Source organism: Phocoena phocoena, chromosome 3 (genome assembly GCF_963924675.1).
Source record: "Phocoena phocoena chromosome 3, mPhoPho1.1, whole genome shotgun sequence".
Lineage (NCBI taxonomy): Eukaryota > Metazoa > Chordata > Mammalia > Artiodactyla > Phocoenidae > Phocoena > Phocoena phocoena.
Window position 1 is genome coordinate 62,538,053 of NC_089221.1, and position 22,761 is coordinate 62,560,813.

At 48.2% G+C, this 22,761-nt stretch overlaps 2 protein-coding genes across 2 annotated transcripts in view; one reads left to right on the plus strand and one right to left on the minus strand.

Annotated features, from left to right (window-relative positions):
- The window catches only part of SCAMP1 (secretory carrier membrane protein 1), a 130,368-nt gene extending 114,239 nt beyond the window's left edge, over positions 1-16,129 (plus strand). Inside the window, exon 11 of the mRNA XM_065875596.1 lies at positions 16,010-16,129. The gene's annotated coding sequence lies outside the window, so the exon portion shown is untranslated. The remainder of the gene's footprint in view (positions 1-16,009) is intronic.
- LHFPL2 (LHFPL tetraspan subfamily member 2) lies at positions 1,056-22,274 on the minus strand. The gene is made up of 2 exons (XM_065875599.1): positions 21,845-22,274; positions 1,056-1,312 (listed from the first exon to the last, which is right to left on the minus strand). The coding sequence occupies exons 1-2, from the start codon at positions 22,272-22,274 to the stop codon at positions 1,056-1,058; spliced, it is 687 nt and encodes a 228-aa protein (XP_065731671.1).
- Positions 22,275-22,761: the final 487 nt, after the last annotated feature.

Below are 22,761 nucleotides of genomic sequence, written 5' to 3' on the forward strand. Positions count from 1 at the left end.
CTAGCTCCTTTTTCTGCACAGAATGCCATCCTGCTGCTGCTGGGGGGTTAGGAATACAGCTGAATACAGCATGGTTACCACACAGTGGGCAAAGGTCTCCCTGCAAGTGCTGAGATTCTGGCAAGCTCTCCCAGTCACCAGATGAATGAGCCACAGCTGGCTCGGAGACCTCTGTCCCTGGAATCAGGAAACAGAGTGAGGTTTCCTTTGGCAGTCATAAGCGCAGTCCTAGCCCTAGAAGAACAACATGTGATCTCCAGTGGAAGAGGAGACTGGGCCAGTACTGGTGCTAGCCCGGCTGCTGGGGAATGGAATGAATTTGTCTCCACTAGCAGGATTTTGTACTTTTATTCTCATGACTGGACAGGTCCTTATTCTTCCTTTTCTCAAATTTCTAAACTCTTGGAGTGACAGATCAATTGATCCACCTGACTCTGGAATTCAGCCTAGAATAAGTCCCACCACAGAATTCCACACTGTCCCTGCTGACCCCTCGGGTCAGCTAAGCAACCGACAGTGTCTTGCTCGGCCCTTTAGCACACATCCTCTCCCCGGTGGGTGTGCAGTCTTCATTGCAGTCTCCACCTGAGACAGTCTGAAAGAACTAGGAGGAAACAAAAGCACCAACCCCCAAACCTCACTCCGAGGCAGAGATGCTCACAGGCATGCAACCTGTGCAGAAGCGTCTCTCAACAGCCTGCAGATCTGGCCAATGGTCTCTTCTGTTACCAGAGAAACTGCTGCTTTAATGGTTTAGATCATCATCCTTCCTCGAGGCTTGGGGGGAGATGGAGTCTGACAGAACTTAACTGCGTGTCAGGGTTTGTGTACTCTTTTCACGTTCCATCTCTTACAGTTTGCACCGTGGCCCTCCTGTGCGGTCACTCTGTGCAGCTGGGTGTTGCCTGTCGTTGGTCCTGGCGAGGCTCAGGGCTGTGGAACGTGGCTTTGGTAGGTAAAGGCTAGTTCTTCACTTGATTCAGACGACAGAATCAGAAGTGAAGTGTTTCACAAGGTTACGCGAGCAAGAAAACGGCATTGATGTCTCTTCCAAACTAAAGGAGGCAGATGAGGTTTTTCCCCTCTTCGATCTCTTCTTGGACTTTGTCACTGGAGGTGGCAATTTCTGCTTGTGCGGAGAAGACGGCGCAGATGAAAGTGAGGACCGTGCCCCCGATGGCGGTATAGAAGGCCCAGCCCAGCGAGCAGTCTCCGGGTTTGTAGGCCGACGCGTAGTGTCCGCAGTAGCCTATGGCCTTCTGGCAGCCCCAGCCAGCAGGGTAGAGTATCAAACCCAGGATAAGGAAGAGGCCTGCAGGGCAGAAGAAGAAACAGGTGAAAGCCCCACGGCTCTCCAATGGCAAGTGAGTAACTGCACCAGTCTGTGTAATGGCTACTTGATTTGCCTGCTCTGGGCAATGGCATCGGTTCTGCAATAGCAAGTGTTAGGGGCTGTTTCTAGGCAGCTAATCTGGCCTGATCAAGACAATCAATCGCTTTAATGAAAAGAGTTTTAGCTGCTTTTGTACATATTGGAATGTGAACCCACTAATAATTTCTCTTCTAGAAAAGCAGGTAACCTTGTTACTACTTCTTCCCACAGGGCTCTTTCTTACTGCAGGGAGCAGTTAGTTCCCTTTTGGTCTGAGGCAGAGGTTGGCAAACTAAGGTCAAGTGGGGTCTTGTTTTTGTAAATGGAGCACAGCTACGCCTATTCGTTTATGGACTGCCCATGGCTGCTTCTGTGCGGGGACAGCACAGGGAGCGTTGCTACAGACCCTATGGCCTGCAAAGTCTGAAATATTTACTCTCTGGCCTCTGGCAGGAGAAGTTTGCCCACCCCAGTATGAGGGAATTCACGGAGAACCATGGTTAAATGCGACAGACCACATCTTAAGCTGGGTGTCAATGCTTTAAAGATAAGCCCACGAGGAGTCTGTTTGCTGGCATCCACCAGCAACCAACCGCATACCTAGGACAGAGACCTTCTATGTTTACATATACATTGAGAGGCCACTTGCAAACTCCGTAAGAACCTTTGGTCCGAGTGCTTTCAAGTAAGCTCAGCTCTGAGGAGACACTGAGAAGCTCTGTTTCCACTGTGCTGGCGCCACCACAGCACTGCCATACTAAAGGCCCATTTTCCTCTCCCTCCGGCTGCTCACTGTGAAATGGAGAGGCCTTTTTCCTGCCAGCGCTGGGGGTTAGGAGCTACTCCAGGGCGGGATAAGGCAAGGCAAGTGAGGCACAGACAGTCGTTCTCAGGTGCCCGCTCTGTGCCTGCGGCAGCCTGGGAGGGAGCGCCTCCCCGACGCACGGGAGAAGCTGCCTACAAGGGCGTCCGGATCCCGGGACCACGAAGGGAACTGAGCGGCCTCAGGTCTTACCGACAAAACTTTCTTGGTAGAAAGGGTGCTGCGGGAAGAAGATGGCTTTATTCGACGTAGCAGGAAGAAACAGTTTTCTTTGAAGAATGTCACCTACATAATCAAGATTGCTAATGCACAGTCAAAAAGACCTGTTTTTTAGATACATTGGACTAGCAGTTCTGTCCTCTTAATTTAAGCTGACTCTAAATTCTCTTTTCCTACCTTTACTGAAATCCTCTGGGGTTACCACACCAAAGCTTCCTAGGCATTTACAGCAACTTCCTGACAAAAAGAACACGACTGCATTTGTGCTAGTATTCGGTTTGAGGAAGGTTGTGTTTCAGACCACAGATCACAGCTGTCATGGAGAGCATCTTCTCCCCGATCATGGCACTAGAGTGGGTTTTGGGGTCTGATTGTCCCTACTTCCCAAATTAATCCCCTTGTTCTCCTCTGAAGGCCTCGCGGGGCTTTCTAGCAGGGGTGGAACAGAGGGAATCCATTTACACGCTCACGGTCTGAAGAAGAGCGATTCGCAAAAGAAGTTTTTCTAACTGTGCAGCCCTTATTTCTCCGTAGGTCGGGGTGCTGGGAGCCAGGTGGCGGTGATCCGTAGCTAGGGAAATGCGATCCAGTGTTGGGAGGTGTAAGTGAAGGGAGCAGCGGCCCAGACACCTGGAGAGATGCTGTTAGAAATGACCGGGCGCATGGAGCAAATCCTCCCGAGGATCAGGGCGCCTGTGGAGAATGTGCTGGTGCTCTGGCATAGGCACAGTCCCGGACCAGCAATCCTGGTCTGGATGTCTGGCTAGAAGTCACATAGCAGAAAGGCCCGTGTAGTCCCTGTGTGAGGCTAGGACACAAACCAGCGAGATGGTGGACCACAGCAACAACTCACCAGGTGGTCGGTCACTTAGTAGTTAAGGTCTCTAGGTTTGGAGTAAGAGAGAGGTCTGAATCCACGCTCTGCCATCTATGAGCTGGGTGACCTTAGAGGAGTCTTTGAACCGAAGTATGATTGATTACTCACCTGTAAAAATGAGCTAATCCTTAACTCGTAAGGTGGGTGTGAGCGTTACACAGTCTGTAAAGAGTACTTGCTGTGTCCCTAACAACAGCCTGGAACACAGACTAGCGCTAGGTAACAGGTTAAAGCCCTTGGCAGGCCCCTTCCATGCAGAAGCAGAAGCAGAAGCAGTGTAAAGTTTACCAGTTATGAATAGACAGGCCGGCCTATTGGGGGTGGGGGTGGGGGGGTGGATATTTTGAAAGGTGTCATAACTGGGGGAGAGGAGGCTACATTAGTACCCTTGAAAGAATAAACTCTTCTCCATCTGAACAAATGGAGCTCAGCTGGGGAGATCTACGATGACTGAGCTAATTCTTTCGTATTTCTAAGCCTGTGATAAATCCCGATTAATTCCCACCTTGTTCCCTAGGAAACCTCACCCAAGGCACGTGGAACCTCGGGAGCTTCCTCCCTCCGGTCCTAAGTTACTCCGCTGGAAACCAGAGGCACCATCGCTGGGACCTGTGTAAGGATTCAGAGGCACTTCGAGCACGCAGCCTGTGGGCAAGGGAGTATTAACGGCTCTCCCTTTTAAAAGGCCAGACTGTTTATATTTGAATATTAATTGCACACATCGTTTGCATTATGTGGCTTAAACAAGTCCAACTAGTAAAATTAATGCATTTTAATATGCATTATAACCCTTGACTTGTAAGGGTTTCTCTTTATGGCCAAATACTTTGCTTAACCTTCTCTAGAGTGGCTGTTAGCAATTTACATTCCCACCGTCATCACAGCAGGGTTCCCTTTTCTCCACGCCCTTTCCTGCACTGGATAGGGGCTAGGGACAGAAGACAGAAAGCACAGAGTCTGCTGTCACGTAGCAGCTCTGCCACCCTGTGCTGGGCTCTGGCTTGTAGGATGCACAAAATAATGTGGCTGTCTCAGATCCTTCTGGGAAGCCAGCAGTTTTCAGATAACTATTATTTTGATATCATCAGACCCCTTTTTTCAGAACACTGGGGAACATTCACCCCTGTACTTCCCCTTAGCTGTCCTCTTTGCTGGTAGCTCAGATAAGGTTCCTGAGGTGCTTCAGGCCTTCTTAAAATCTTGTGGCTGCTACTGGCCAATCGATCTGTGAATAAGGACAGCAGGGAGACATCATAAAAGGGGGCCATGCTTAAGAGTCTGTCAAAACCCTCAGCTTGACTATTTATAAGCCCACAGGGCAGTCCCCCGGGAGGGTGACAGAAAGTGGCTCTGTTACGGCTGTGAGCCCCGGTGCATGTGATGTGCGCCCAAACGACAGGCTCCCAACCTGGGCAGCCTGGCTGGTGGGCCTCTCCTCCCAGCACTCACCAGAGCTGCCCCTAGCTTGGTTAATGCCATGAAAACACAAGACAGTCGGAGAGAGAAAACAGCCGGCCTTCAGGTGAGCAAGGACAGAACAAGCATTTGTCATCTTTCTAGGTGTTTAAAAAAGGCTCTTCTACCAGAGGAATTCCAGAAATGTTCACGATTCAGGTGGCCACACGCGGCCCTCACCTCACCTCACCTCGCCTCCCGGACCGGCGCAGCTTTCGAGCGGCCTGGGTGCCGGCTCCTGGGCCCTAACGAGCACTTCTTAGTCACAGCCGTCATCTCAACAGGTTCTCTCTGCTTCCGAGTAAAATTATCGAGAAGCCCAGAAAGGTTTCCCAGCTCTCAGAGTAAAATCCAGTTTTCCCTCCCTGGCCCTCGAGGTCCTCCGTGCCCCAGCTCCCCGCGCCTGCCTCTCTTGCCCTTTGCCCTCTGCTCCGGCCACACACCAGCCGCGCTCGGGCCTCCGCTCTTGTTACGCTCCTCTCACCTGCACTGCCCTTCTTGCGGACAGCTTTCCAGCCACCTTCAAGTGCCACCTCCTTGGTCTTCTGGTCCCGTCTATTTACAATTCCAAACACCTGCCTCTCCCTTAACCTGCTATCCCCCTTCCTTGCTTTATTATTTCTCCTTAGCATTTATTACTGACAAACAGAATAGATTATTTTGAGGCATATGAAACTGTCAATATTTGTCCATTTTTTACCTACAAAAATGGTCATTTCATGTGGTTCAACCTGATACTTCACTTATTCTGATTGTTAATCCACCTCCGTTCTAAACTTCAAGCTCCACGAGGGCAGTGCTCAGACAAGTGCCTGGCACAGAGCAGACTCTTAATAGAACTTTATCAATGTCAGCGCAATTTGTTTTGCAATACAGTTTTTCTAAACCATAGTGCCCCTGGGGAGAAAGAGTAAAATAACTTTGGCAGATGCCAATCAACGAGAATGAAGTTATCCCAGCAGGAAGGGAGATGCAGACTCTTGGTTGGCTGGCTTCTCCTGTCACACTGCCTGTTCCAGGCCTGTGAATCCCAGGGGCTAGAAGCAAACATACGCCCCAGATTCCAAATAGGCTTGATGACACCTGCTACCGAGACAGAACTGAAGTCCACGACTTCCTAGATGGGCACATCAGACAGCAGGCAAGAGAACACAGTAAGACATATACCAAGTCTGCTGCAAATGTGGCGTGGCTTTTCTAGTCATCAACTTGGAGTGCACCAGGGACTGTCAGCTGAGGTGTGCTCCGGATTGAGTTTCACATAAGAGCCACACCAGACAACGGTCTGCTCTCCCCCGCAGCTCCTGAAGTGAGGCCAGCCTATCTCTGAGACCTTTCCATCTCCTTGCCTTAATGCATCACCGTTCTGGTTGTGTGTGAATGTGTGTTGGGAGGGTGGCAGAGAAAATAAGGGACTAGGCCAGTGGGCATGTCATTTCCTTCTGAGTGGCATCTCTTCCTGGTGCCTGGCTGAGCTGCGACAGGCCCGGCTGGGAGGAGGAGGAAAGGCAGGCAGGACGATACTGGCCAACTACCCGAGAAAACAGCCGCCGCTACAAGAAACCACAGGCAGTTCAGAGGGCCGGTAACTTCTGCAGTGGCTCGACTTCATGATACCCAAGAAGGTACCATTTTCCCCAACCTTAGGAGATATCCTCTCCCTTGTATCCTGTCTTTTCTCTTGCTAACAGCCTCCCAGTTCATTGTACCAAGAGGACTAGAAGATGCCAGCATATGCTCACCATGGGGTCACTTGGGGTATGACTCAACCTTATCTGGGGAAGAAATTAATTAAGGAAGAAACTAATGAAAGGGAACGGATGGTTAGTCACTTGGACTATTCCACAGATGCCACACCAGGCTGGAGACAGAGCCCTGACAATTTACCAAGGCTCACCATAGGGTGCTGGCTCTCTCATGGGCACCAGCTATCACACTGCAACACCCATCATGTCCCTCTGCCATTTTAGTAATATTTTCCCCTACCTGGAAGGAGCTTTCAGACTCAACCCTGGATTCCCAGCAGTTCTATCCTGCTACACAGGAATTTTTAGAGTCTATGGGTGACCTAAACACGTGGTTTGGGTTTAATTCAAATAATTAGACTCCATGAGCTCTGAAAGGGAGAGGGCAGGAGCTGTGTTTCATGGCTGAGTTTCCGGTGCCTTAAAAAAAGAAGGTGCTAAAAAATAAAATGAATGAAACACCCTGGGAAAAGTAATGTCAGAGTCTTCCTGATCAACAGTCAGCACTGACTGTGATTAGACCAGCCACAAAATTATATATCTTAGGTAATTTTCTTGCTACTGCCTTGAAATGAAACAGTACGTTATCAAATAGAAGTTTTAATCAAATCCCTTAGGTGGGGGAAACAACCTCCATAATCTTGCCAAGCCTCCAATTTTGGAAAGACTACGAGTTGCTGAATACAATAAATAATATTTTACTTGTCTGAAGGTGACCACCTCCAGCTTTAAGCATCTGGGACGCTAGGAACGGGGAAGCCAAGTCTGAACCACTGCTCTTCAGCCTGTGAAGGAAGAGTGCGGAAGGCTCCGTGGCTACTTCACAGGCTCCCTGGCTGTGTCGGCCCTGACTCCCTCCCTGCCAGTCTGTCACCCAGTCACCCCACACTTTCACTACCTGCTGGCCAAGGGAACGGACTCCAGGTTTCTTGCCTTTTGTGTGCCACCCACTGTCTGTACAGAAGGAGGCCCTTTTTCCTGGCCTGACAAGTGAGAACTAGAGGCTGGCCCCTGTTGTACAGAAGAACAAGTGAGTCTTTGGACATCATACTCCCACCTTCCCTTCAGACAGGCTTCCAGACTAAATAGTAAAGACTGACTAGACCTCAGTTTGCAAAGGAAATTTTCTAAGGACGGGAAGAAAAGATGGCCGTCTGCTACTGCTACCAGCAGCCTGTGGAGAAGCCCCCAGTAAGGGACGCACACTCGGCCTCCACTAGGTCATAACAAGCTCATTCTGAAGCTCTGAGATATCCTAATACCTCTGGAGAGCGAGTTCACAGCGGGTAGCAGGCTTAGCATCATTTGATACGTTTGGGCTCCAACTAGGTCTAACTGAGGACCTGAACAAGGGGTCTCACTCATGCTGACCCCTTGGGCACTCATCCACCTGGAAATACCCTCCCTCCATCCCAGCCTAAATGTCACCTCTGTGTGACATTTGTCACCACTTCCTGCCAGAATGTTATTCTCTGTGTGCTCCCACTGCCCTGTGCACATCCCTCTTCAGCTCTTTATCATATGTTATTTTTGTATATTCAACTCAATTTACTGAGTTACCTACCAAGTGGCAGGCATTATTCTCGGCCCTGAGGATAGAGCAAGGCCCTAGCAGAACTCTGAACCCCTTGAGGGCAGAAAAGCTTTATCCTTCTTGATTTACATCACAATTTTATCTTTAGCATTTACCATAGGGTATGTCACACAGTTAACCTTGGGTAACAGGTCAAGAGTTCAACTTATTTCTGGCTTTGGAACAGCCACTGACTCATTTAGGAACACAGCAGGAAACCGTCTAACTATCAGACGTCCATTTCCCATTCAACATAGCTCTGGGGGGAAGAAAAAAATTCACCTGGTGGTGTTTATCCCTATCAGGTCTACCCTGTGGCTCAGACTGAGCTCCAGTCTCTGAGGTGCTCGGCTCAGCTGTGCCAGGAGGCTGCCCCTGTCACCGCACCTCCTGCCCCTCAACCCCTGGCCCAGGCGGCCATCTCTCTAACAAATCAGATGGGAGAGTGACTGGCTTCCTGCATCCCATCCCTATTCTGGGACACAGCTCAGAGAGCATTCCAGCCTTACTGGGGGTGACAGCTTCAATCAGCAGGTTCAGAAAGTACTGACAATATTGTGGTAAAGGAAAACTAAAGAGACAGGGCAGTGCTCCTTGCAGGATCATCTGCCAGTGTCCTGCCTCCACACGGGAAGCCATGTTGGTTGTCCCTTCTCGGTATCCCTGGCTGGTCTTCCTCACCTTTCCAATCTCTGAACACGGGAGGGCCCAGGGCTCAATCCTTTGTCCTCTTCTCCACATTCTCCTGATTGATCACACTCGGTCTCACAGTTTTAAATACTGCCTCTAGGCTGGCATCTCCTGAATTTTGATCTCCACCTTTAACTCCAGATTTGCATATCCAGCTGCCTACTTGACCTCCACTTGGATATCTAACAAGGTACTTGAAAACTATGTCCAAACCTAACTCTTGATTCCTACTCCCCACTTCAGAACCTGGCCTTTGCCCTGTGGACCTCATTTCAGCAAATGGGAGTCCAATTCTTAGACCTGCTCAGGTCAAAACCCTTAGAATCCTTCCTGACTCCTCTCTTGGGGCCCACATCCCTCTGCGGCAAAGCCTACTGGCCTTCATTCCAGCTGCTCCCTTGGCCGGAAGAGCTCTTCCTCCTGACTGTCCATAGGGCTAACTCCTGTATCTCCTTAAAGTGTTTGGCTGAATCTCTCCTCGCCGAATCCTACCCTGATGACCCTATTTAACACTGCAGCTTCCCTCCCTATCATCCCAGCATACCCAACCTCTCTCACCCTGGCTACTCCTTTTGTTTTTTCCTTCCATAGCACCCATCACTTTTAAACATACTGTATACTTACTTGGTTTATTGTGTCTCCACCAGCTTGAATGTAAACCCCACGAGGACAGAGAACTTCGTGCAGTTTTTTCTTTATGTATCCCAGTTGCCTAGAACAATGTCTGACGTGTAACAGGTGTTCAGTAAATATTTGTTGGATGAATGAAAAGATAGAGTGCTATGGTGTGGATGGTTACATTTTAAAATGAAGCCATTTTAAGTGCTTGCCAAATTTTCTAAATGGTTGGAGGAAAAGCTACATTCGATAACGGTGAATCCCAGGGGTTGGCGGTTTTGGCTAACAGCACGCCAGCCACACTTACTAATGAAACACACAAAGGGACCAAACCATGGGACTGGCCTTCTAATTGACTGCAAGCACTGAATATCTCCTTTCTGGCTACAGAAAATAGATCTTTGTTGGGAGATGACGCAGAAAAAAGCAGTAAGTCAACTAAATGTAATAAGTTTTCAGTAATCTAGAGATCATCTTAGCCTCAAAACTCTGAAATTGTTTCCAACTATGCTCGGCTGTGGTAACGACATCTATAAAGACATGCTGTGTGGCTGACTGTGGGAACTGCCCTGGACACCAGCTGGGAAGGGAGGTGCAGTGCAGGGCTAAACCTGGAGAAGTTCAAGAAAATGGCAGGTGGCAGAAGGGTACACCAGGGGGAATGAGGAGCGAGGTGGACCATGGCAGTATGCAGAAGTGGTAAGGGCGGTGTCTAGAAGCAGCGTGAGCCTGGAGAATGGCGAGACTGACAAAGTGCCGGCACTGAAGGTAGGAATGTAGAACTGCTGACGGCCCAGGAAAATACCCACTCCCATCAGCAGCCCTGAGGACAGTGTCATAGATCAACCGCAGGTGCAGCGATGGGGGGGGGGGTGGTCAGGGGAGGGAGAGGAGGTGATTCTCTGCTTCCAAGAGGAATCATACGTTTAGTTATTTAACTCTAAGTCTGGGGCCATCATGTGGTACAACAGCTGATGTACAGAGTGATACACAACAACCCTAGGCCTGCTAGTTAACATTTATCTGTATGTTTACCTCTCTTTTCTGTCTAAATTTGAATTTTTTCCCAAGTCATCTTCCATGCTGACAGGTGGAAGTCATTTTGGCAGTCCCTAATAGCTATTTGAAAGTCGTCAGTTGTTAGGTAGGGGCCTTTTCTCTTTCACAATACCCTAAGGCAAACTGTCAGGTATTATTAAGACTGTGCTTTGAGGAAGGCACCATGTCAGACCAGCGAATTTGCCATCAAGCTATTCTCTTTCCAAAGATCACAGTAGAACCTCTGTACCCCTCCTGTGCAGGGACTTTGGAGACAGCCTGTAGTGGTCATTCTCACTCACCAAGGCAAGGCTGAACTAGGTCCTCTACACTCTGTGTTAAGAAGAGAGGCAACTCAGAATTTCATGGGTAAAAAGTTTAAATAAAAAATTACAAGTAAATGGTTAGCCAACTATCTGGAAAATTATCCAGAACAGTGATAGTAAAAAACTAGGAATCTTACTGTGACATACTATGCATTTGTCCCATAATAGGACAGCACTGGCTCCAAGGTCTCTTAGATGCCTCAAAGTATGTATATTTGGCTCAGATGAACTCCCGCTGGATTATAAACTGGACAGCAGTAAGGAATGTTCTACTCCTTGGCTTCTACCTCCATCTCCATCCCAAATCCAACACAGTCCTCTACACATACTGTGTTGTTGACCAACTTCACATGTCATTTCTGATTCCCATTTCCTTTCTAGTCTTCTCATTTTCGGAAGAACCTTTTGGAAAGATCTTCTATGGTAAAAATGGTAGATGCCAAGCAAAGATGACATGGAGTTTAAGCTATAAACACCCTCCCCCAATTTTACACGTTCACAGCTAATACTTTAAAGCTGGAAGTTTATACAGGTGACCAGAGCCTCTTAATGATCATAATGATAATTGTTACAATCACAACGGCAGCAGCTAAGTGCCAAGCGCTACAACGTGCCGGGGCACCCGCTGAGCACTTCAAATATAACTCAAGCGAGAGTTCTCTCCGTGAGGGGATCCTGTGAGGTTGGTACTATGAATATCATCATTTGGCAGATGAGGAAACTGAGGCACAGAGGGATTAAGTAAGGTTACACAGCTAATCAGTGGTGGAGCTGGGACTCAAATCCAGGCTGCTGCGTTATTGCACACCAAAGACTAGCTTCCACAACAAAAGCATCTGTGGAGCTGAAGAGGGGCGACTGCTATATCCTCAAAAGCTGGCGTGCTTATACCTACAAGACGTTAGAGAGCAGATGACGATGAACAGCTCTCAAGTGGAAAAAAACCACAGGAATGCTGTAAGGGGATGACGGGGAGAGGAAGGCTGCACAAAAATAAAGGCTCACCTATTCTCAGGCAGGTTGATTTGCTAACCCTGCAGCAAGACAACAAGATAAAGGATTTCCATCCACCCCTTCTCTTGCATTACAATCTGAGTGTCATCAGCCTCCTTTACTGCAGTATAGATGTCACCTTGGAATGGCTGCCACTGGCCAAAAAAAGCTAATAGAAAGAAAACCTAGGAACAGCTCAAACCAACATAATATTCGCTATGATGTCCTCTCCTGAAGAATCTGTGTGAGCAGAAAACTGGAAATAAAGTGCAAAACCCATCAGACCAGAGGGAGAAAATGTAAGCCGTATCATCTGTTTACATTTTAGTCTTTGAGATTCTGTGCACTTGGGAACCACCTGAAACTGCACATCTACCTAGAATATTAATGCCGTCCACAAACTGGTCCACAAAAAAACCATATCCTATGAACTTTCCAGGAGAGACATCTGTAGCTGATTAGACAAAATCGAGCACCGAGAGCATTCTCAGACAGCCACCAAATGACATCCCTCCTCCAGCAGCTGGGGCCATGGTTTAACCATCCCGCTTCCTCCAAGTAGCCTTTCTTTTCTTTCTTTTTTTTTTTTTGTGGTACCTCCTGTTGCGGAGCACAGGCTCCAGACGCGCAGTCTCAGCGGCCATGGCTCACGGGCCCAGCCGCTCCGCGGCATGTGGGATCTCCCTGGACCGGGGCATGAACCCGTGTCTCCTGCATCGGCAGGCGAACTCTCAACCACTGTGCCACCAGGGAAGCCCCAAGTAGCCTTTCTTAATTCACAGAACAGAGCTGAGGATCTTTGCCTTGACCTCCTCCTAACCCTGAACCCTTGCACCATTCACCATTACCTGTACGCAGGCAGTAGGTTTTAGTTAATCCTGTGCTAACAAGAGATCTGCTCGTCTCAATGTCTACATTCAGGGGATGCTGCTCTCAATCTAAGGCATCAGGCTCTCATGAAATCTTGCTTATGACAACTACAGACACCAGGATGGGCCCCCCGCCCCAGGTCTCTTCTACCCAAGAAGAGTTCTGGTCCTTGCCTCCCAAGCCCCAAAGCTAAATTAACAACGCTGTTCCAGCCTGCTTGACCTCTCCAGATGCCAAGAAACTACCCTCAGTACCAAAATGCCAGTTAGCCATTCAGAGTCAGGGGTATTCGAACAGTATTTATAAATAAGAGTAATATAACAAAGTATTAGTTATACCATGAATCAAGGAGTTCTGCCCAAGAACTGCCACCTTTGGTTAATCTCTACTTTTGAAATCACTTTGCCCACTAAGGCTTTCCAAATTTTCATTGAAGATTTATTCTATAAAGCCCAGACAGGATTTGGTTTTACTGACTGCCAGTTCTGGAATGATTCTTATTGGTTCTTTGCATGATGACTCATTTATTTATGCTCTGTCTAGGAGGGCAGAGTACATGCTAGGATTGAGACCTAGCAGCATTTACTACATCCTTTACTCTTTCCAAATGCCTAGAAACTCACAGTTTCTAGCACGGATTAGAGAGCACAGAACAGACTATGTTTCTGTCAGTGAACGGCATTTACTGAGCACCTAGTGTGTATGTAGCAGGCCCCATTTTGAACATTAGAGAGCTGTGAAAAAGTCACAGTCCACACCGTTGCTCATATTCTAGAACAGTGGTTCCCAAGCTTCTGGACTTCAGACACTAGCAAAATCTCCAGAAAAATTACCGGGAGGTCAATATTTTTTCTTTTGCTAATATAAGGACACTAAAAATAACCGTTACCTCCTCTTACTATCATTTCATAAAAAAGGGTATTTTAACACAAAAAGGGTAAAGGATGTCATCTAAGAATGCAGGACAGTTCTTTAAATTGAACACATTTAGCACTATGAAATCTTACAACATTGTCCTTATTTTTCTCGCTTTCGCTGAGGACTGGTGGCAACTAAAAATTGGCGCTTGCCATCTGCCTCTACAAGAATCAAGTCACTGGCCACGGCAGCCGCTGACCTTCAACACCCCCTGAAAGGAGTTCAGGGTGGAGATCAGGAATGAGGCACTCTGTGCTCTGGGAAAAACTGGCAGGACAGGCCTTCAGATAGATATTTGCAGGAGAAGATTTTATGAGCCCAAATTCTTGCATCTTCTCTTATCTAGAAAAGTACTAAAATCAGAGACATTTTCTCCTCCTGACTAGCAGTAAGTAACCTTCACCAGACTAGCAGCAACCTTCTGCAAAAAATGTGTGCCTGACTGCATGTACCCCCTTCACCAAAATCACATATATACTGACCTTCCCCCCGCCACCTCTTCGAGCAGTTCCTCAGAGCTATCTGAGACGCTGTCTCCTGGGCTATAGTCCTCATTTTGCCCCCAATAAAACTTAACTTACAACTCTCACGTTGTGCTTTTTTTTCAGTTGACAAACCTTAGCAGAGTGCACGCCCTTGTTCAAAGGCAGTGAGAGGCCGCTGGGGTGTGTGTGTGTTAGGATGGGGACATCTTTCTAAGAAGCCTGTTGGTTTACTGTATAAACGAAAAGGTAAAGAGTTTTCACTGCACCTCATTTTAAAGTTTCAAGGGTTTATGGACAAGCTAGACTGGGCCCAACTGACATTTAAAAACTCTGCTTTGAAGGCCAGATCAGAAATGGGAGGTCACTGGTAATGAAAAGGGTTTTCAGCTGATAACCAGTGTCTTTGCAGAGCAGATTGTATCTACACGTCATTTTAGTACATGATCAATAACATTAGAGGTTTTTAACCAACAAGATTTTCTGAGGGGAAGGAGAAGAAAAGTGAAGGATCGGTGTCAGTAATTTTTTACTTAAAGCTTGTATTAATGCTTATACCGTCTCCCTGGAGGAGTCTAGTAGGGTACTTGTTTTCTACTAAAAACACTTCCATGGAATTATAATTGGCAAGAAAAATACTCTTCCAGGGTGGTGGGTGGAGAACGGACGACAAGGCAATAAAGAGAATTCTTTGGAAGACAATCAGAGCATGGTTGTCATAAAAAGACCTTACAGCCAAGCCCCCCAGAGGAAGTTTCTGTTACAATTACTCAGAATTAATGACCATCAATTAAGAATTGTCAGATGCCCCTAGAATATGTGGAGAAACAATCCACAAGAAAGATGCAGTTTCTCCCACACTGAAGCCTCCTTAAACCTTTCTCAGCAATGATTCACGTTTATATGCAAATTACTTCACTGGCAGTTTCTAAAACTTTAACTCTTACCTGTTAAAATGCATCCCCACAAACTAATTTAGTCAGATTATTCCTTCCCATGAGTTAGTGATAAAATTTTACTTTGCATTCCAAGTGAGAAGGTGTTTCCTAAACTGTTTCTATGCAACTGGAAGAACTCTATAAACTATTTCTTGACAAATTATTCATCCGACATGTAGGATTAGAAAGAGCTCCTGTTTAACCAAAATACACTTATAATTCAAAGTAAGCTGCCCCCCCCCAAAATCAAATGCAGTGCACAGCAGAATAAAAGACAGTTAAAAAATTTAGTTACTGAGCTCTGAAATTTTCAGGACAGTAAGTAAATTTCTTGCCTGCTAAAGTTTCGGGGTCCAGATAATGTTAAATAATTCCTGCAACAAAGCGAGTGCCGTCTTTTCAACACCAGGGCCCTGAGACTGTTCTCTCAACTCTGAACACATAGCCACTGAGTATTTTGGTTTGAAGTTTTTAATATTGGCTTCATTTTCTCAATATGTGTATTTTAGGTTTCATCTGTACTGGGGGCTATCTTTTAATAAAAGAGATTGAGGGCCAATTAATAAAGCTACTGGGAAGCCTCTACACAACAACTGAACTCATAACTATGGCTAACTGTGCCTGGGCACGTGAGTGCACAGATTACTTCTGAAGCGACGTCAGAGCTTAGAAGAACACCACTGTTGCATTAAGTTCTTAAAACAGAGTGCCTGAACCACTTGTATGAATATTCAGAGCCATACTTAACGTGATGATTTGTTACCGTGACTGGAACATCGTCATCCAGGGCTCTGAGATTATCTGTCTACAATTAAGTGGTTACCATAGCAAAGTACTTTATTTGCATATCAACTGCATATTCTATCTGAATTTTAAGAGAGTTTGCAATTTTCGTCGAGATTTTCCAACTGATTCTTTAAAAAGAGATCCCAGTCCCTAGATTTACTCAAATTAACGCGTGCTTGGTCCACTTGCTCTTAGGCAGTGGTTTTGTTTTTCCTCTAATGATACAGCTGAATTCGTTTGCTCCCTTTATATATGATGATACTTTGTTTTGTTTTTGCTTTTCTAGGGTACAGCTTCTAAAGCAATGACTCTCTAATACGGTTTTGGAGCAGAAACTCAAGAAATTGTAGACCTGAGTCTATAGGGCTTTGTATTTATCGGGCATCCAATAAAAGCTCCTTGGATTGAAATTTAATTCTGGCCTGCCTTATAACATTTTGGCGTTCTTTAGTTTGCCACAAGGCTGATGAATGAGTAAATGTGTCATCATCAGGGGTACTCTTAAATTGTCTCAGACATAGAACGGTTACATCTGACTTCTGGTGGAGGCGTTATCTGTCCGGAGAGACAGAAATCCAGAGCCTCCTTTAGACAGCCAGAAGCTTCCAGTGCCTCATCCTAAGGAGAAGGAGGGGATGCTCCCTCTACTTCCCTCATGTCTTTTCTTTGAAGGTATTTTGAAGTCGGGCAACCAAGGTCACACTACCTTCTCAGAGAAAAAGCAAGGTGAATTTTTCAGGTGTAAAATGGGGCCAGGTCTCTGAAAGAGTCAGAAATCTCTTTCCCTCTCCCCACGTTTCCCAAGTCCTGTTCTTACTTCTCTCCTCTCCAGTGACCAACGTGGTCACCGGGAGTGAACAGGTAGGGCATGGGATAAGTCAAAACGGATGCTGCGACCAGGCTGAGTCGTGGTTATCTTTCACCCTCTGAAAAACAGCAATGAGAATGCCAAGACCCAGACAGCAGTCATGGTGTATCTCACATGCCCACCCCGACTTCCCCACGCGTGCCGGACTACGACAAAGCAATTCTACACGCAGCAGAGACAAAACCCTCCCCTTGTCTTCTCTCTAAGATCCTTCTTTTATTCCTTTCCCTTTCTTTTTTTCATATTGTTCTCCTTCACCCTCAATCATTGCTCAATTCCGAGAAAACTGAGTCTGCACAGCAGGCCCTGAGCCCCCGCTGCAGAGAGCGATGCCAGTGAGCATGGATGGCGCCACAGTGATCTATCCAATCAGACTGGTGGGGCAGCTCGCTGAGGCCATCCTGCTGGGCTGAACGCGGTGTAGACAGACAGAGGGCTACAGGGACTAGACAGCGTGAGAGCCAACCAGACACGAAGCAGCACAGAGCCGGCGAGGCAGGACTGGAGGCAGGACTGGAGGCAGCCAGGCCAGAAGCTCATACGCTAGTCCAAGCCTCGTGGCAACCCCAGGGGAACAGCCTGGGCCAGCAGCAGTGGGCCAACTCCTGAGCTCACTGCCGTGGCCCCGTCCCAGACCTGAGTCACTGGGGATTCCACGGACTTCTAAGAGGGCCCTACATGCATTTCCAAACCCAAACTGCTTGATGCTGTCATGGAAAACCTGGATCTTTGCATTCTACGCTTTCACTGTGGACCACATCCAGGTCACAGCCTAAGGAAGGCAGCTGGTTAAAACGACCCTGCTGGCTGATTCCCCAGCTTTTGTAATGAATCCCAGAGGGCTATGAACTGATGTGTGTTTCTGGCGCTACCAAGTCCCAGATGAGTCCTCACCCAGTGAAGACCGATCAGCCTGTGATTTATTCTGCAAGGGGAGCCTGAGAAGCCACCTGCAATCAGGACTCAACCGCTAGAAGCTGCCTCCAGAAAGGAAAGGATGGAGAATGTACAGGTCAGGGGAAGAGGAGTGAGGGGAAGAAGCTCTTTGTTTTCCTGTCAACTCAGCTTTTAAAAAAATGCCTGAGGACACCCAGAGGCCCATAGGAGCCACAGGACTGCTCTGTGCTCTTCAGTCCCAACAAAGGCAGGCTATTAAGGGGCCAGGAATGGCACTTTACAATGTTGTTAACATTTGGTTTCGACAGAACAAGGTCAGTTCTAAAGACCCTACTCCTTAGAATGCAGCAATTGTAGGGAACACAAAAGAATGTACTAAAACCTGCCAAGAAAGCACAAATACTTTAATAATCATCATATAGCTACTACCACTTACTATTTACTATGTGTGCTTAAAAGCCTTTCTCATATATTATCTAATTTAATCCTCAAAACAACTCTGAGGTATGTACTACTATTATACCCGTTTTCCAAGTAAGAAAACAGGCTTAGAGATGAGGCAGACTGGTGAACATTTCACAGACACTTTAAGGTGAGGTCGGGGCTGATCCAGGGCCAGATGAGGTTTGAGCTCTAACTGCTGCTGAGAGCGCCTACTGAACAGCCAGGGCATTTGTACGTGAGCATTTCCAAAGTGTCAGCTGGGTGCCCACCAGTAGGTAAGGCCTTGAAGGCGAATCCTGCTATCTGAATTAGCTTAATGGTCAATAGTTGTATTTTCATTTTATTTTTTAAGTAAGCCAAATTTTGAGATTTCCACTGAGGTCGCAGATTCTTTTACACCTGACTTCTAAAATCAAAATACTAAGATTTTGATGGTTTTTGTTATACTATGGACAGTGACAGCTATGTGAGCCTGTGGCCTTTAAGATTAGGCATAGTAAAGGCATACTACATAGCCTGTAATTTGTCACCCAGTTACATTTTACAAAAATGTCATTTTTGCCAATGCCAGTTGTAAGAAGAAACACGGTCTGAGTATCTTTCTGAAGGATCCTTTCGTTGCTCTGGCAACAGTCTCCTTTCTCACCATTTGTTTCAATGTCAAACGGATCCAGAGTTGAGAGAAGGGTTGTGGGGAGAGCAGAGACTGATGCTCACAGCTGCAGCAAGTGCTTGGCTGGGGCTGGGGCTGACCAGATGCTCTTAGAGACCGGCCAAGAGGACAGAAAGCAAGCCAGCTGCTTCAGACACCCAGGGGGCAACTCTCTTAAGCCACAGATTCAAGGGCCATGGCTGCCACTGATGCTGGCTTGAACTGCCTGGTGGAGACCTCTACTATTGGAGAAAGAGCCCTCAAAGATGTGCCCCTCATCCCCTCCCCAACACGAGGGAGCCAGCTGACCAGCGTTCAGTCCATCCTTCCAATGATTTCTTCTCAGAGGGGTGCTGCTGGGCTGGGAGGTGAAGAGAATCCACTTTCCTGTATTTCAGTTCTTAGCCTTAGATCAGTGGCCCCCTAGAGAGGCAGAATCTGACTGTACAGGAATCTCTGGCCAACTTTTAGCAATTTCAGACGTTTTGAGATGCCATATGTATGCATGGGGAACATAAGTGAAAGGGGATGGGGAGGAAAATTTCTTGTAGAAAAATCAAGACTTTGGGGAGACAGATGACCAACAGCCCAGCATCTTGGGTGTGCTACTGCTCCCTTCTCCCCAGCCCTTCTTCCTAGAGGCCTGAGGCAGAGAGAAAGAGAAAAGTCAAGAATAACTCACTGGAGTGTATGAATAATACCTAAAATATGTACTCATCTTTGTGCCAAAATGAACACTCTAGCCATTTATGTGAAATAGCAAACAAGAGTACCAGAAGACTTGTTGGACTAATCCACATTCTTAGAGACTAAATTCACTGGAGTAACACCTTATTAAAAACTGCATGTAAACAGTCTTTGAGACTGAAAGACATCTATAATTTTCTGCAAATTGATTGCAAAAGACCGATTGTGGTGGTATGGCCCAAGATGTCCCACCCTACTGTAAATGGCCATTCCTTTGCTGGAAAGCACTAAGTTTCTCAAGATGAAAAGCATTCCTACGGATGACAAACCAGGAGTCTCATCTGCATACCAGCATATTGACAAAACTCATAATAAAGGCATGAAGTCATCGGAGATAAGCAAATAAAACATAGTTAGGGCAAACTGAGCAGAAATACGCCTCTCTGGTGAACCAGGACTCTCAACAGGATTAATTATTTGTGTAAACTGGCTTCCCTTCATCTACATGTTTATTTTGACTTTTCAAAAGCTTTAGTAACACTTTGGTAACACTCCTCAGCAAGCTGTAAGATGCACATGCCCTCGAGGCACTGTGTGCCTGGGGGGATAAAGCGGAGGCATTTCTGACAAGAAAAAGATGAACCAGGATGGAAACCCACCTTAATGAACATTTCTCGGAAGTGAAAACCCAAGCTTAGGGGATGAACTGCAGATTTGAGAAGTGAATCAAAAGGGGGACAATGAGCTTCACAGAATCAAAAATCTAAGACAGGATCATACTTTCCAATCTCCCTAACTTTCAGAAGAGGAATGCCAAGATCCACAGAACTGGTGCATTTATCTCAAGTGAAACTGCAAGTTAGTAGCAAAGCTGAAAATCAGAATCCTGGCCTCCCAAATTCCCTGAGTGCCTGTGAGTGCCTGGGTGTCTCATGGTACGGCTGATCCTGGCAGATAAAGTGATGAGGGGTCCTGAGATCTGTCACGAGTATATCCCCCATTGAAACAGAGCATGACTGTGAAGCAGGTCCTCTGTCATTTCTCTGGGCCCATTACCCTCTCCCCCACATACACACATGGGGCCCCCTAAGGTTTGAGAAACAGAAAACATCATCTTATCAGCTGTTTGGGAAAAAAACTGCTGTTTGACCTGTTTGTTTGGGATCCAGCCCTGCTGAGCTCAAGAGTTTGCTATAAGGCAGGCAAGAGTTAATTCATTCGAGGTCTGCTTCTTTACAGGCCCGGATGCCAGGCTCAGTGCTTATCTCCACTGTCAGCAGCCCCATGAACCCAGCTACAGGATGTTCCCTTCAATGAGGGTTGTAGGTGGATTGCTGTTTCTCCTGTTAGAGTGTAGATTAATAAATACCTTGGTTGTGGTTGTTTAAAAAGTGAATATTTGGGCTTCCCTGGTGGCGCGGTGGTTGGGAGTCCGCCTGTTGATGCAGGGGACGCGGGTTCGTGCCCCGGTCTGGGAAGATCCCACGTGCCGCGGAGCGGCTGGGCCCGCGAGCCATGGCTGCTGAGCCTGCGAGTCCGGAGCCTGTACTCCGCGGTACTCCGCGGCGGGAGAGGCCACAGCGGTGGGAGGCCCGCGTACCGCAAAAAAAAAAAAAACAGAAGTGAATTTTTTTCCTGAGAAGTCTATTTCTCAGCTTCCTGAGGATGTCTTCAAACTCTGGTGTGTGCGCGCGTGTGTGTGTGTGTGTGTCAAACTCTGATGTGTGTGTGTGTTTCTGCTGCTCAGAACAAGTCCCTTGAGCGTGGACAGACTGATACCCTCTTGGTTCCAGATCCGCTTTTCAACTCCACATGGGACAGCCTATGAAAATGCAGGCGGCCATGGAAGTTTTCTTGGAGCTCACGGCCTCCCCTCTGGGATCCCTGTAAAGTGCTCATACTTTTCTTTTCACTGATTTCTAACAAGCTCATTAGTGAGAAACTCCCAGAAAGTGGAAGAGTTAGTTTGTAATTTCTGATCTGAGCACACAGAACATTCTGACAATTGTCTCCAGGAGACCGACAATTTAAACCAGAACATTATTAAACACAGAGCAGCTGATACTAATTCCCTTCCAGCCAGCTTCTTCGCCTAACAAAGCTGAAATCATCCCGGGGCCGGGGATGGGGCCGAGAGTGGGTGGCAGCACCAGGCTCACTGCCTGTGAATGAATGCCCTACGCTCACACTCATCCTAGCACACAGGGCCCGCCGCAGGGGGGCCTCACACACCACAGTTCTTCCCTGGACGCACGACGTGGAAAGCACGCTGGTAATTTAATGGGAAAAGCAAAAAGTAGGAGTAGTTACTCAAACAAAACCCAGCAACTTAGAACCCGAGGAAATAAGCAAGGAAGAGGAGCAGGTGAGAGCAGAGAACAGACACTTCCTTCACTTCAGGGGAGTGACACAGGGAAAGGGAGCGACGAGGGCAGCGCGCGCCTGCTGCCTGGAACCGGACAGAAGACCGTCCTCCTCAAGTGTGGCAGCAAATGAATGAGCAGTGAGGGTGCTGCACACACGCACGAGCACACACATGGCTCTCATGCCCCCTGGCCTCCGCGCACGCCTACCTGCAATGCCTTGCAGCAGCCCGCAGACGTTGAAAATACTTTTCTTCATGATGCTCTGCACACACATGGTGAAGACGGACACCAGGGCCACCATGCAGAGAATGAAGATGCCCACGGCTAAGAAAATAGCGGTGGCCTGCCAGAAGCCGCTGGCGATCTCTCCGAAGGTCTCGGCGTAGGGCCCGCACAGCGTCTCCCGCTGGAAGTGCTGCACGCCGGGGTTCCGGATGCAGCGGGCGTAGATGCCCAGCGTGGGGTGGTGGGGCTCCAGGGAGCCTCCGCCCTGCTCGCCGGGCTCGGCGCTGCCGCGGGGCTTGGCTTTTCCAATCAGCCAGTCTGCGCTCATGAAGGCAATGAGCTCGGCAAACGCCACCACAATACTCAGGAGGGTCCAGAGCATCGAGCGACAGGTGACAATGACATGACACATATTGATGTTCGAGACGTCAGGAGTCGGGAGGCCACGGGGTGAACTGGACAGGCGAGCCCGGCGGGCGGTGGGGAAGGCGCGGGAAGGAGGCTCAGGCGCTCCGGGCCGGCAGTGGCCGCTGCTCGGGGGCTCCCTCGTCCCGGCGGCGTCGTGGGGCAGCGCTCTCCGGGGCTGTCATGCTGCCATGTCTCAGCTCCGCGCGGCCGCAAGCCTCACCTACTGGGGGAGAGAGGGGAGGAGAGCGGTTAGCGGCGCCGGCCCCGCCCCCGACGCCTGCCTGCCCGCCCGGCCCGGCCGCCCGCACTCCGGCCGGTGCTTAGACCCCAGTGCGCGCCCGCGGCACAGCTGCCCCACGCCCTGCGCAGCCCTGCCCGGCGGCGCCCCTCGTGCCCACAGAACCTTGCCCCGGCGAATCCTGCGCCCCCGCCAACACGCCGCCGTCCTCGGCGATGTCGGCCGGTGTTTTTGTTTCAAGGTCTCCCACACT